The following is a 15,158-nucleotide window of genomic DNA, read 5'->3' on the forward strand; positions in this document are numbered from 1 at the left end:
AAAGATAAGTTAGCTCCAACATCAATATTCTCTACAATTTGACAATAATATATGAAATTATAGATTTATAAAATGTTTTTCTATGTAAATGCGGGCATCAATCTGTGACGTCATGCATTCAGTGAACCTCCGTGCAGAAAGTGCATGCAGGCGGTTGACAATGGGAGACAGTGCGAGGAACAGCATGGTAAGGTCACACTGAAAGTCTCCTTTCATTTCTTATCTGAACATGCTGCAATATTATGCAGCTTAGAACACAACAGTAAATGTGTAGGGTTGTTTATCATTTAATGAAGCCGCTTAGGCTATATTTAAACCGTTTGCTCCATCCATTTCATTAACGTGGCAGATTCGGAAACTTTAGTTTGAACGACGGCGTTAACATATTCTAGCAGCTTCGAAAACTCAAGACTGCTGCTTTGAAGAATACTGTAGCATTTAGATGGATCTCACTCACACACACACACACACACACAGAATGTTCAGTTGCAACTGAAATTTAGTTTTGAATAAAGTTAACTTGTGTGAAAAATTTGTTCCAAGTGCCCTTTTTTGAATGTTGAGCCCCTGCCCCTCCAAAGGTCTTTGCACGGCCCTGCACAGCAAGAAGGTTCCAGGTTCAAACCTCACAGCCAACGGGGGCCTTTCTGTCTAGAAGGATGTGTAGAGTTTGCATGTTCTCCCTGTGTCTGTTTCCTCTGGGTGCCACAGTTCAAAGGCATGCAGAGTTGGTAAAAATACCCAGCCACTGGGGTTGCATGAGCCAGTGCATACTTAGTGCTGGTCCCAAGCCCAGATAGATTGGGGAAGGTTGTGTCAGGAAGGACATCTGGTGTGGTGACCCCTAACAGGAGCAGTTGAAAGAAGAAGATTCCAGGATGACAATGCCAGGATTCATTGGGCTAAAATTGTGAAAGACTAGTTCAGGGAGCATTTTCACACATGAATTGGCCACCACAGAGTGATGAAAGTCCATTGAAAGTCTTTGGGATTTGATGCAGACTCAATACAAGATCTCGGCGAAAAATTATTGCAGGTTTGGACAGAAATAAATGTTGTGACATTGCATATGGTTGTTGAAACAATGCCACAATAAATGTGCATCGTAATCACAGCTAAAGGCGGTCCAATGAAATATTAGTGTGCAGTAGTGATGTGTCGTTCATGAATGATTTGCTCATTTTCAACTAATCTCTTGCATGACTCGGGAGGAACACAGCATCTCAGTAAGTGTTTTGGTCATTTTTTTCCTGGGCATGCGTGCCATTCAGACTCAGGTTCGTTCACAAACTGTTATTTTGGGTATAAGTCTCTTGTTCATTTGTCACATGACCGCTGCATATCCTCAGTAGGGAGGAGTGGTCCGTTCATAAATTACAGTTGCGGGTCTTTCATGTCAGACTCTCTCGATCATTATTCAGGTGCTTTCAGTAGTCACATGACCAGTGCTATTACCAAAGACAAGAGCAGAGCTTGCTAAGTTTTGGCTGGTCAACCAGAACATTTTCGTAGCTACTGAATATTTTCGTATACTGTAGCTGTTGAATGGATGTTTAATTTACCTTTCCATTGGAACGAGTTCATACATGATGGGTTTTCAATGACCAGGTAGGCTAAAGTAAATAGCTATCATACAATGAATAGAACAATATTTTTATTGATAGGCACAACAATCTCATACACTCAATTGAACTTGAAGTAATCAGTCATTTCCACTGAATGACTCAATAGGCTACAGTCCAAGAGGTTACTTAAAGCAAATACGCATAACCATGGCCTCACTTTCGTTTATAAATGCCTTGAGACCTCAAGAATGGCACAGGAATAGTTTTAAGCGTTAACAATAAATCTAATATAGTAATTTTTACAATTAAAGTGATTCATATAGGTAGCAGTCTGAGTGAATGACCTTGACGTCCGCAATGTCACAGCAGGAAGTCTATCGGTCTCATTGCTATTTCCGCTATACTAAAACACAGAGCTGACTGCAACTCCAATCCTCCATTTTGAGCTAATTTATCACCATGCCACGTACTGTAGATGTGTTGCTGGTGGGTGCAGCAACACGACAGAAGGTGGATTTATGTTGCATTCATGGCCCAAGAATGTTCAAGCTTCAAAGATTTGGACGTGTTTTGCGAGTTGTTCACAGGCACATTGGGCGGCTACGAAGTGGTCTCTCCTCTGCACATTTTACTGAAGACTTGTACAAGACCCCTGCTCTGTTGAGGAGTATTGGCTATAAGCCCGTATTGAAAGAGGGTGCAGTACCAACAATTAAATAAAACTACAAGAAAAGGAAAGTATTTATTTTTGGCAGCAACTGGATATTGCTGCCATCTCGCCTTTATGTGGAAGAAGCGAAAGAACGGAGAACTGAATGAACAACTGAAAGTCAGATTGTTTCAAAACAATTGGCCACAAGATCGGCCTTCAAGAAGTGAGAACACAGACGGGTAAGCTCCGACTCTCATTTCGATACAAAATAACAAAAACAACACGTTCTTTACCTGCATTTAGATTAATACATGTAACTTGTATTGTGTGTTTAAGTTAAAGACCCACTGACAGGCATATCGTATTAATTGCTAAACAAACAATATATGACTCCAAAGATGAATTCTGGTTTTAATTCTTGGTTTAACTGTCCGTTTTAAACCTCAGAAGTAATTTTAAATTTCGCGCCGGGAGATTGACCTGGATAAGAACGGGCTCATTCAGAGATGCCGGAAGTGATGTCACATCAGTGTGTCGTTTTTGTGATATTGAGCTGTGGTGTTGTGATTTCCTTGCGTGAAAAAGTTAAATGGCGTCTAACCGAAAAGGGATTATATGTGTGGCTTACGGGTGTTCTAACACCACGTCGGAAGGAGTGAAACTCCATTCCTTTCCTTGGAAAAAACACCCAGAAATAGCAAAAGAGTGGGAAAGAAAAGTTTCCAAAACGCGTGCGAACTGGAAGTCAACAAAATGGTCACGTCTCTGTTCAGCACATTTCGAGGAGCACTGTTTCACTTTGTCATCCAGAACGCGAAGAATGTTTGATCCAACTTATCCACTGGTGTTGGAGGAGTCAGCTGTGCCGACGTTGTTTGACAGGCCAGGGCCGAATCAATCTGTCAAAAGAGAAACAGATGACAGCAGACCCCCCGAAGGGGCGGTCAAAAAGCGAAAGTCCGGTGGTGCCTTTGCCAAAAGAGAACGAGCCAGGGTATGTGGCTATGTGTTGTTATTCAATACATGTATGTTGTTTAAAATTTGTTGTAACGTCACAAATGCGTCTTATACCATTGCATATTACTTATCAATAGGCCAAAGCAGCACACACGGACTGGCCAGCGGGAGTTTTCCCGGTGGGCCGGTGGTTCAGTGTGGGCCGGCGGAGAAAAAAAAAAAACAGTTGCGCGCTGGCCTTTAATATGATAAGCAATGTTAACAGTTTCTTTAAGAAACTGTTAACATTGCTTGTCATATTAAAGGCCAGCGCGCAACTGTAATAAGCAATGTTAACAGTTTCTTAAAGAAACTGTTAACATTGCTTATCATATTAAAGGCCAGCGCGCAACTGTAATAAGCAATGTTAACTGTAATAAGCAATGTTAACAGTTTCTTAAAGAAACTGTTAATATTGCTTATCATATTAAAGGCCAGCGCGCAACTGTTTTTTTTTTTTTTTCTCCGCCGGCCCACACTGAACCACCGGCCCACCGGGAAAACTCCCGCTACTCCCGATGGCCAGTCCGTGTGTACAACAACTGAAAGGCCAATACCTTGTTTCATATATTTAGTTAGGATAATATACATGATATATGTGTGGAGTGATAGACATAAGATGTCATCCGGCATGTTTTTTCCTATACCATAAAAGAAAAAAAAAATTACAACAAATTCCTTTCATCACCCCGTCCGTGTCTTATTATCTCGTCTCGTCTCGTCTCGTCTTCTTCCGCTTTATCCAGGACCGGGTCGCGGAGGCAGCAGTCTAAGCAGGGAAGCCCAAACTTCCCTTTCCCCAGACACCTCGGCCAGCTCCTCGGGAAGAACACCGAGGCGTTCCCAGGCCAGCCGAGAGACATAGTCCCTCCAGCGTGTCCTGGGTCTTCCCCGGGGCCTCCTCCCGGGGGGACATGCCTGGAACACCTCCCCAGGGAGGCGTCCAGGAGGCATCCGAAAAAGATGCCCGAGCCACCTCAGCTGATTCCTCTCGATGTGGAGCAGCAGCGGCTCTACTCCGAGCTCCTCCCGAGTGACTGTGCTTCTCACCCTATCTCTAAGGGAGCGCCCAGCCACCCTGCGAAGGAAACTCATTTCGGCCGCTTGTATCCGCGATCTTGTCCTTTCGGTCATTACCCAAAGCTCATGACCATAGGTGAGAGTCGGAACGTAGATCGACCGGTAAATTGAGAGCTTCGCCTTTTGGCTCAGCTCCTTCTTCACCACAACGGACCGGTAAAGCGACCGCATCACTGCGGAGGCTGCACCGATCCGCCTGTCGATCTCACGCTCCATCCTTCCCTCACTCGTGAACAAGATCCCGAGATACTTAAACTCCTCCACTTGAGGCAGAACTTCTCCACCAACCTGGAGAGGGCAAGCCACCCTTTTCCGGTCGAGAACCATGGCCTCGGACTTGGAGGTGCTGATTCTCATCCCAGCCGCTTCACACTCGACTGCAAACCGCCCCAGTGCATGCTGAAGGTCCTGGTTTGAAGAAGCCAACAGGACAACATCATCCGCAAAAAGCAGAGATGAAATCCTGTGGTTCCCAAACAGGATTCCTTCTGGCCCCTGGCTGCGCCTAGAAATTCTGTCCATAAAAATTATGAACAGAACCGGTGACAAAGGGCAGCCCTGCCGGAGTCCAACATGCACTGGGAACAGGTCTGACTTACTGCCGGCAATGCGAACCAGACTCCTGCTCCGTTCGTACAGGGACCGGACAGCCCTTAGCAAAGAGCCCCGAACCCCATACTCCCGAAGCACCCCCCACAGAATACTACGGGGGACACGGTCGAATGCCTTCTCCAGATCCACAAAGCACATGTGGACTGGTTGGGCAAACTCCCATGAACCCTCGAGCACCCTATGAAGGGTATAGAGCTGGTCCAGTGTTCCGCGACCAGGACGAAAACCGCATTGTTCCTCCTGGATCCGAGGTTCGACTATTGGTCGAATTCTCCTCTCCAGTACCCTGGAGTAAACCTTCCCTGGGAGGCTGAGAAGTGTGATTCCCCTATAATTGGGGCACACTCTCCGGTCCCCTTTCTTAAAAAGAGGGACCACCACCCCAGTCTGCCACTCCAGAGGCACTGTCCCTGACCGCCACGCGATGTTGCAGAGGCGTGTCAACCAAGACAGCCCCACAACATCCAGAGACTTGAGATACTCAGGGCGGATCTCATCCACCCCCGGTGCCTTGCCACCGAGGAGCTTGCAAACCACCTCAGTGACTTCGGCTTGGGTAATGGACGAGTCCACCTCTGAGTCATCAGCCTCAGTCTCCTCAGTGGAAGACATGACGGTGGGATTGAGGAGATCCTCAAAGTATTCCTTCCACCGCCCGACAATGTCCCCAGTCGAGGTCAACAGCTCCCCACCCGCACTGTAAACAGTGTTGGCAGAGTACTGCTTCCCCCTCCTGAGGTGCCGGACGGTTTGCCAGAATTTCTTCGAGGCCGACCGATAGTCCTTCTCCATGGCCTCCCCGAACTCCTCCCAGTTCCGAGTTTTTGCCTCCGCAACTGCCCGAGCTGCAGCACGCCTGGCCTGCCGATACCCGTCAGCTGCCTCGGGAGTCCTGGAGGTTAACATGGCCCGTGTCTTATTATAGAAATCGAAATACTGACAGACTATAATATAATGCAACTTTCTTCAAATTAGACGCTCCAAGAAATAGAAGACTCGGAACCCAATGTACATGTGCCAGGTCATGCAGAGAAGGTTATTCCAAATATTGAATCTGAGGTTTGTCATAGACCATGCAGACATTGTTTTCAACTTCTACATGCCATGAAATTGTTCAAATGTTCTTTTGTCTCTTTATGTTATTCTTATTTTTGTATTAATATTTTGTTGTTAACATGTATGTTGTACATGAAAGTGTTAAATAAAATTTAATTGAATTGTGGGCGGCACGGTGGTGTAGTGGTTAGCGCTGTCGCCTCACAGCAAGAAGGTCCTGGGTTCGAGCCCCGGGGCCGGCGAGGGCCTTTCTGTGTGGAGTTTGCATGTTCTCCCCGTGTCCGCGTGGGTTTCCTCCGGGTGCTCCGGTTTCCCCCACAGTCCAAAGACATGCAGGTTAGGTTAACTGGTGACTCTAAATTGACCGTAGGTGTGAATGTGAGTGTGAATGGTTGTGTGTCTATGTGTCAGCCCTGTGATGACCTGGCGACTTGTCCAGGGTGTACCCCGCCTTTCGCCCGTAGTCAGCTGGGATAGGCTCCAGCTTGCCTGCGACCCTGTAGAAGGATAAAGCGGCTAGAGATAATGAGATGAGATAATTGAATTGTTGTTTTGTGGCATCTCTATTGCCTCATCAAAATACTTTTGAATTATTTCACATGCATTAGCTTGTGAATTATTTTGATATATTGGCTGTTATATTTCAGAATTGTATAGACTTTTTCACAGAAACTGCAAGCCAAACAGACCCCAAAATTGGACGAAGAAATAAGAAGACCAGAGTCCATCTATCTGGAAAATCAAAATGTAAATTTAAATTCATGAATCTAAATTATATGGTTATGTCATACCAAAAATATTTCTAAAAAGAATTACTTTGTGATTTAGATTACTTGTGATTTGTTTTCATGCAATCCAGAACGACATACACTGATGTGACGTCACTCGCCCTAGCGGCAAAAACGGGTAAATGGCTCATGGCGCTTGTAGAAGCCGGGGCAAAAAACACAAAATCGGCTCTGAAATTCTTGATTTTCTACAAAGACTTTATTCAAGTTGAGTTTTGGATATTTTGTTTCACAATACAGCAATAAAACAATAAATACACATATTACGTGGTGTAAAAAGTGGTGTCAGTGGGTCTTTAAGATAAGATTATTTAATTTGCTTCAGAATGTGATTGTCTCAGTTCATCTGATTATTTAATTAGCCTTTTATGTTTTATCAGTGAAAATGCATACATGTACATGTACTATGTTGCATAAGTTATCACAGCTATCCTGTTTTAATGAGAGTCAACCCACAATCAATGAAGTCAAATCAGTCTTAGTTGAGCAAGTCAGTAACAGTATTTCTTACTTTCACCATAAATTTTTATGACTTTGGTCTATAGCTGCCAAAGGCCTCGGCCTTAAAACCGGTTACCGCTGTGACGTCACGCACTCAGGGCTGGTTGGCTCAGCGGGGCAGCTCGAATGCCAACTCTGCGGTCGATTTTAACTCTCAAAAATATATATTTTTATATTCCCATTTATGCAGCATACAAGAGTCAAGGATGGAGATACTATCCACTCAGAAATTTATTTCAAAATAAAGGTTATTCCGAGATAACGACATAATTAATTCAGGATGTCGAGAAAACAACACAACTAATTCGAGATCTCGAGAAAACAAAACAATTATTCCGTGATCTCGAGAAAACAAGATAATTATTCCGTGATCTCGAAAAAACAAAACAATTATTTCATGATCTCGAGAAAACAGCTGAGATTTCTAGCAGAGCTGCGCCCCCTGTGGGTCAGACGACGAAGACTTAGAAATTGGCGGACATGTAACAGAGCAGAAATGGCTTTTTACGATGCCTTGAGAGAGAGGGGGGGGCAGTCTTCTGCGGAGGTGCCGCGGACTAATTTTGAAATTATCCCTTATTAAAAGACTTAATGCAATCTCTCCCTGTGTCAACCCCTGATCAAAATATTGCCTTATTAGGTGATCGATTATTCCAGACATTCTAATGACCAAAGTTGCGTCTATACAGAATGAGAAATAGCCCCAAAGTCAGCATATCACAAGTCTCTTGGCGCACCTGAATGAGCCATTTCTCAGCTGTTTTCTCGAGATCATGAAATAATTGTTTTGTTTTCTCGAGATCACGGAATAATTGTTTTGTTTTCTCGAGATCTCGAATTAGTTGTGTTGTTTTCTCGACATCCTGAATTAATTATGTCGTTATCTCGGGATAACAAGGTGAATAAAAAAAAAAGATTATATGAAGGGCCTCTCTCGGCTTCCGTACTTAACAAAAGTGAACTTGTGTATTAAATTTTACAAAGTGAAGCAAACCATGTTGCTCTTACTGTTTGAGAACCTTATAGGGGCCACAGCACGACACAAATTCAAATGAACGAAATGAACAAGTTATTATTCAAAAAGGGATTCGTTCATTTTACTGAACAAGATTCAAAGATCCGAGTCAGTTAAAAGATCCGCACTTCCGATCACTAGTGCGCGATTTTTTTAATTTTTTTTAAATTTTTAGCCAGGCAGTGTACGTACGTACACACACACACCTTTCTGACCAATTCGAGACGCGCGTACTACGGATGTCACTGCTCACACGAGCGCGCAATTTTTTGAGCCATACCATTTTTTTTTTTGCGAAGTGAAATATATTAATAGAAAGATGTCAAGCACACGCCTTAGGTCACATTACAGTGGTACTTTGTAGAGTGTTGTACAATAGTCTACGAAACATGCGAGTTACATTTGTACAACTTTCATCAAATATCATGTCACACAGTACCCCCCTCCGAATGACAGGTGAATGGTTTCGTCCATAGTGTTGCGAAAAGGTCAATTTAAAACACAGAGCGGGTCTGGTTTATATGTTTACGAATTGTTTTACGCAAAGTTTTTGTGCATATCTTTTTTGTTTTGTTAGTTCCTGTTATGTTTTAATGGTAAGTGTAACATGTTTTTCGCGCTTGTGAGTTTACAGGCTGGTTTTAAATTATTTGGTTGAATGTGTCTTGTTAGCTAGCAGTTAGCAGCGGGTCTGTGAGCAGTGTGTACATTAACTCCACTTTCCTCGCTGAATACAGTGATTTCTCTCAGCACATATCTTGACTGGCTCTGGCGATGTCTCAAGCTACACTTTTGGAGGAGGTGGTTCAGTGGAGCCCGGAGACCTGTCAACAACAACTGAAAGCGGTTCTGCCCAAACTGGTCATATCCTTTGCTCTTTACTACCAGTTTATTAGCTCACAACTTCTCCAGCCGCCTGCTAGCCCTTTATGATCACAGAGCAGTTTATAAACATCATATTTATCAGATATTAGGCACATATACAACCTTATTAGGGCCGTAACGACACGATATATCGTTTGTCTCGATACATATTGTACATAACATGTACATAAATTAGGGTGACCAGATTTGCCTAATCTGAAACCGGGACACTTTTGCGCGCGACCATGCTCGTGCACGCACACCTTTTTTTTTTTTTTTACGTAAACGTGACACTCAGAGAGGTGCTCTTATCATTTTGTTGAAGCTCACATTTATCAACATCTCGCATGAAATAAAACAAACAGGCATTTTGTTATCTAGTAGCATAGTGGTATACAGATCAGTTAAATTATAGTCAGACAACAGATTTTGTAATGGCTGAGAATAAGCCAGGCTATGTCCATAGGCCAAATTTAAACTGATTTATTTCACCTGTTTGTGAGAACACCAAGAAGAATGCATATGCACATGTAGGCTATATCTCTAAAATTGTATGCACTATAGCATGAACTTAAAGTAGACATGTGACCTCAACATAGCCTAGGTCAGAATCAACCTTACTAACCATTCCCCACAACTGAATGAATAAAGCAAGAAGATGTGTACAAAAGTGAACACTTTAATGCAAGGTGCAACAAGCTGTTCAACACAGCAATATGGCCAAACTGTCAGAATGGTATGTTAAACAGAAACAAAAAAGAGACAAGTGATTTGAGAATATATACTACGGAAGCCGAGAGAGGCCCTTCATATAATCCTTTTTTTTATTCACCTTGTTATCCCGAGATAACGACATAATTAATTCAGGATCTTGAGAAAACAACACAACTAATTCGAGATCTCAAGAAAACAAAACTGTTCTTCCGAGATCTCGAGAAAACAAAACAATTATTTCATGATCTCGAGTGAACAGCTGAGAAATGGTTCATTCAGGTGCGCCAAGAGACTTGTGATATGCTGACTTTGGGGCTATTTCTCATTCTGTATAGATGCACCTTTGGTCATCAGAATGTCTGGAATAATCGATCACCTAATAAGGCAATATTTTGATCAGGGGTTGACACAGGGAGAGATTGCATTAAGTCTTTTAATAAGGGATAATTTCAAAATTAGTCTGCGGCACCTCCGCAGAAGACTGGCCTGGCTTCGTCTCTACCGACGGAGATACATGGATCCAGCTGAGATCATGAAATAATTTTGTTTTCTCGAGATCTCGAATTAGTTGTGGTGTTTTCTCGAGATCCTGAATTAATCATGTTGTTATCTTGGGATAACAAGGTGAATAAAAAAAAGATTATATGAAGGGCCTCTCGCGGCTTCCGTAAAATAATACACTCAAACAAAACAGCAATAAAGGAGGAGAGGGGTGACAGCCCGAGGAAAGCCCCCACAGGAGCGCACATCATTTGCAACATAGGCTACCCAACTCAGTACAGGAACAAAACACTTATGGCCCTTTTCCACTACCCTTTTTCAGCTCACTTCAGCCCGACACGGCTCGCGTTTCGACTACCAAAAACCAGCACGACTCAGCTCGCTTCAGCCCTGCTTAGCCCCTAAAACTCGCACCGTTTTGGAGTGGGGCTGAAGCGAGCCAAACCGTGCCGAGTGAGGCTGGGGGCGTGAGCAGACACTCCCCTGTGCACTGATTGGTGAGGAGGAGTGTCCTCACATGCCCACACACGCCCCGCGAGCACGCTGGGATCTGTAAACACCGCAAACCCGGAAGGAGAAGAATTACGAATTACGAGAATTTCTGAAGCCTTATGCGCCTCACCTCATCTATACGCTCTTGCCAGTATCTGTTGGCGTTGTCGGTGACAACAAGCCACAGCACCAAGACCAGCAACACTAACGACTCCATGTCCTCCATGTTTATTGTTTACTATTCGGGTCGTGAGACTACCGCTTAAAAGCTCACTGATGTCACTGTTTGCGCTGTTTAACGACATCACCTGACGTCCACCCACTTTCGCTAACTCCACCCAATGTGTCCACCCACTTCCAGCCAGCACGGTTCAGCGCGGTTGTAGTCGAAATGCAACTCCAACAGCCCCACTCAGCTCGACTCAGCACGGCACGACTCAGCCGCGTTTGTAGTGGAAAAGCGGCATTACAGTGTGTGCAGTAGACTTTGTGCGCATTGTTCTGCACCTCTCAGAGGAAGGGGTAGGTGCCCTGTAAATCTTTGGAAAAGGTACATTTTCTTTTCGGCATAATTGCTGCGGCATTACTGCTGCTAGCTGCTAGACAAAGAACATTCGCGCCAGTTAATGTTTATTTTATTGTTGCATGGCAACACGTTCTGTTGTCTGGAATAATGTGGCTAAATAAACACCCACGCCAGGGGGCAGTAACCAGGAAAGTTTGCGATTCCTGTCAATTCATCAAAATAGTAAATGTAGACATTTCTCCGCTAATGATTCCCACGCTGCTCAGTCGCAAATGTCGCGAGTGGCGAAAACTGGGACATATCCGTGTCCCGACAGACTTTTGTCAGGACTCGGGACACACAACCCCAAATCGGGACTGTCCTGGTAAAACCGGGACGTCTGGTCACCCTAACATAAGTACATATTGGTGCAGACATAACAATAACCACTCTTCTCCTGAGCGCCGTGTATCGTTACACCCCTAAATCATATGTGTGGTGTATGTGTGTGTGTGTGTATATATACTAATATATATATATATATATATATATATATATATATATATATATATATATATATATATATATATATATATATAAAATCTCATTATCTCTAGCCGCTTTATCCTGTTCTACAGGGTCGCAGGCAAGCTGGAGCCTATCCCAGCTGACTACGGGCGAAAGGCGGGGTACACCCTGGACAAGTCGCCAGGTCGTCACAGGGCTGACACATAGACACAGACAACCATTCACACCTACGGTCAAATTAGAGTCACTAGTTAACCTAACCTGCATGTCTTTGGACTGTGGGGGAAACCGGAGCACCCGGAGGAAACCCACGCGGAGACGGGGAGAACATGCAAACTCCGCACAGAAAGGCCCTCATCGGCCACGGGGCTCGAACCCGGACCTTCTTGCTGTGAGGTGACAGCGCTAACCACTGCACCACCGTGCCGCCCACATATGGTGTACCCCGCCTTTTGCCCATAGTCAGCTGGGATAGGCTCCAGCTTGCTTGCGACCCTGTAGAACAGGATAAAGCGGCTAGAGATGGTGTGTGTGTGTGTGTGTTATTAAACAAATTATTATTCATAAAACAATTAGACCACTTTTCCAACTAGATGCAAGATCTTCAAGTCGATATAACTGATGCTTATTTTTATGTGACCGACCTTTTGTTCAGGATATAAACACTGTCCACCAAGTTAGTCTTGGAGGTAACTATTGTAACTAAACGAGACCGTCAATGACAGCGTAGCTCACTCCAGCCCTGTCTAGTCCAGAACGAACAATCTAAAGTGGGCCACTTTGCACAATAAATGTTGCAAGCTATATAGAAACTATATACGCCCTAGGAATACCTACCTATTTGTCAGAAAGAATCCAAAGCAGCGAGGAATTGACCGAGAAGAAGCGATTTTTGTTGAACTGCTCATTAAGGTTGAATTAATCCATGCTGCTTCTGCATTGCCATAGTCCTCATAGAACCGTCAGCATTCTCTTGCATGCCTTTTCTTTGGCCACGGCCATTCCACCATCAGTCCACATCCTGATGTTATCAATCCATCCTGTTTTCCTTCGTCCTGGCCGGGCCTTCCCTTCTACTTCACCTTCTACTGTCACCTGAACTAGACTATCTGAACGTCTTTTTCAATGTCCATACATAGACAACTTCCTCTTCTTCACACAGTCATTCATTGTACGAACATTCCATGTTGCAATATTCAGATATCGTTGACCTCTGCCAGAAGTTGCCTGAGAAGTATCAGATCCATGCCTCCATGTTTAAGCGTGGCTCGTCATTAACTGTCTCAAAGCTTCTGTCTGGAATTAATCCTTCCCCACTATCTCTAGGAGCACAGTCAACCCTAGGGGGCCTAAATGCCGACTCCATAGCGTTCTGTTCATTATAATACATCATTCACATACAAGAGAATTATAGACTAATAATCCGTTGTGACGCCAGTCTGCTACGGATGCAGCTGGCCAGAACTATTTGTACAACCGCCCTTTATTACACGTACACCTACTGCTGGTGCTGCTGCAGGCCTTCAATACCGTAGGATCCTTAGATGATCAACGCCATTTCCACCATACAGACTTCTCCCAAAACCCAACCCATGGGCCCCGCTCGGTTTTTTGGCACCGACCGACCCGCCAGTCACATTGTAGGTAATAATGGCTTCTTGTGTTCATTTTATGAGACGTTAGCCTGGGACTGACTAACCCCCACACACAGCCTTCCTACTCTGCCTGGATGCAGTTTAATGTCATGCCCAGGAATTAGTCCATAACTTCATTAATAATTGTAATTAAGCAAATCTGGATAGAAGTTATATGCACCCTAGGTACCCCTACTTTCATGCCTGAAAGAATCAAAATCAGTGAGGAATTGAGGGAGAAGAAGCAATTTGTGTGGAAACTGCTTGTTAGAGATTAATTACTCCATATCTTCATTATTAATTGCAATTATGCAAGTTTGGGTAGAAGCTATATGCAACCCAGGCAGATCTACCTTCCTGCCAAAAAGAATAAAAACTGGTGAAGAATTGAGAGAGAAGAAGAAATTTTCGTGAAATGTGGATAGTGGATGACATAAGCTCGTCGCCTGTCGGCTGATGATCAGCTCATGCCACTGACCTCTACGTACAAATCTGGAGAGCTCATAGGCTCGTTAGAGTGAAGCCATCTGTCCACCATCTTACCACTCACATCGCTGAGCTAAACGGTCATTTAGGCCAGCGTTTCTCCACCTTTTTTCAGTCACGGCACCCTTCAGAAGTATGCAAATTCTCAAGGCACCCCCATATAAAATATATATGGAGTCACGCTGACCATACACTGACCCCAGCAGTGACGTTGTGACATGGGAAAGGGGGCCGTGAGACAAATTTTGATGATGCATGAGGCGTAACTATCGTTTTTTGGAATTTTAATTCATTTTATTTATTTCAATGTTAGAATATGTATTTTTTGATGGCACCCCTAATGAAGCCAGACAGTACTCCAGGGTGCCACGGCACCCCGGTTGAGAGAGGCTGATTTAGGCTACTGGAAGCTACACAAAACTGGACAAGTTATTTATGTAGTTGGCGAGGAAAAAAAAAAAAAAAAAGCCTGCATGTGCAGCAGTGAATTGTTCAAACTAAGTCAAAGATTGTGGACAGACATTTCACCTGGGAGTATTGATGGTGTGTGATCATTTTTACGTGTGTGCATGGTGCCATTTGCGCAGACCCTCTATATCATTTTATGATGGTTTGCAAGAGCAAAAGAAAAAAAACCCCAGAAAATCTGTTTCATTGTCTTGTCTGTTTTTGTTGAAAATGATGATAGTTTATTTCGAACATGTAAACAAACAATGAATAAATAAGCAGATAATAAGAAAAGCAAAACAGCATTTGCAACAAGAACACTTAAAAAGCCACTAAATTAGAAAATAAACCTTAAATAATATCGTTGTTCATCTGTCGATATGACGAAGACCATCACTCATCCAAGAAATCCCGGGGACGGAGTGTGCGCAGTGTGCGGAGAGCGTCTGTGTGTGTGCAGATGGCTAGTGAGGCCAATCTGCGCATGAAAGAATCTGCCGCAGCTGGGGCATGGAATGGACGCTGGGGCCAGATTTGCAGATCGAGCTTTTCTGGCAGCCCTGCGTGCCTCAGCGGAGGCTGTTCTTTTGGCTTTGCACGCTGAGGCGCCATTTCGGACAGCAGCGCGCCATCCCTCATGGTCCTGGGCCAATTGCTCCCAGTTTGTGTGGCTGATATTGAAAACCTTTAGTCTGGCTTTAAGGGTGTCCTTGAATCTCTTT

The 15,158-nt window shown here is 44.0% G+C and overlaps 1 protein-coding gene across 8 annotated transcripts in view; it reads left to right on the forward strand.

The window, feature by feature from the left end:
- Positions 1 to 2,352: 2,352 nt before the first annotated feature.
- firrm (fignl1 interacting regulator of recombination and mitosis) overlaps positions 2,353 to 15,158 on the forward strand; it is an 84,671-nt gene continuing 71,865 nt past the window's right edge. For 4 of the 8 annotated variants that reach the window (XM_060917340.1, XM_060917347.1, XM_060917348.1 and 1 more), the window contains exons 1-2: positions 8,749 to 8,861; positions 9,003 to 9,128. In XM_060917340.1, coding sequence (XP_060773323.1) covers positions 9,040 to 9,128 — 89 coding nt within the window. In that variant the 5' untranslated portion in view covers positions 8,749 to 8,861; positions 9,003 to 9,039. Of the gene's footprint in view, positions 2,457 to 8,748; positions 8,862 to 9,002; positions 9,129 to 12,382; positions 13,514 to 15,158 lie in introns of those variants that run through there. The other 4 variants (XM_060917341.1, XM_060917345.1, XM_060917344.1 and 1 more) reach the window with 4 other exon arrangements.

This window comes from Neoarius graeffei, chromosome 3 (genome assembly GCF_027579695.1).
Source record: "Neoarius graeffei isolate fNeoGra1 chromosome 3, fNeoGra1.pri, whole genome shotgun sequence".
Taxonomy (NCBI): Eukaryota; Metazoa; Chordata; class Actinopteri; order Siluriformes; family Ariidae; genus Neoarius; species Neoarius graeffei.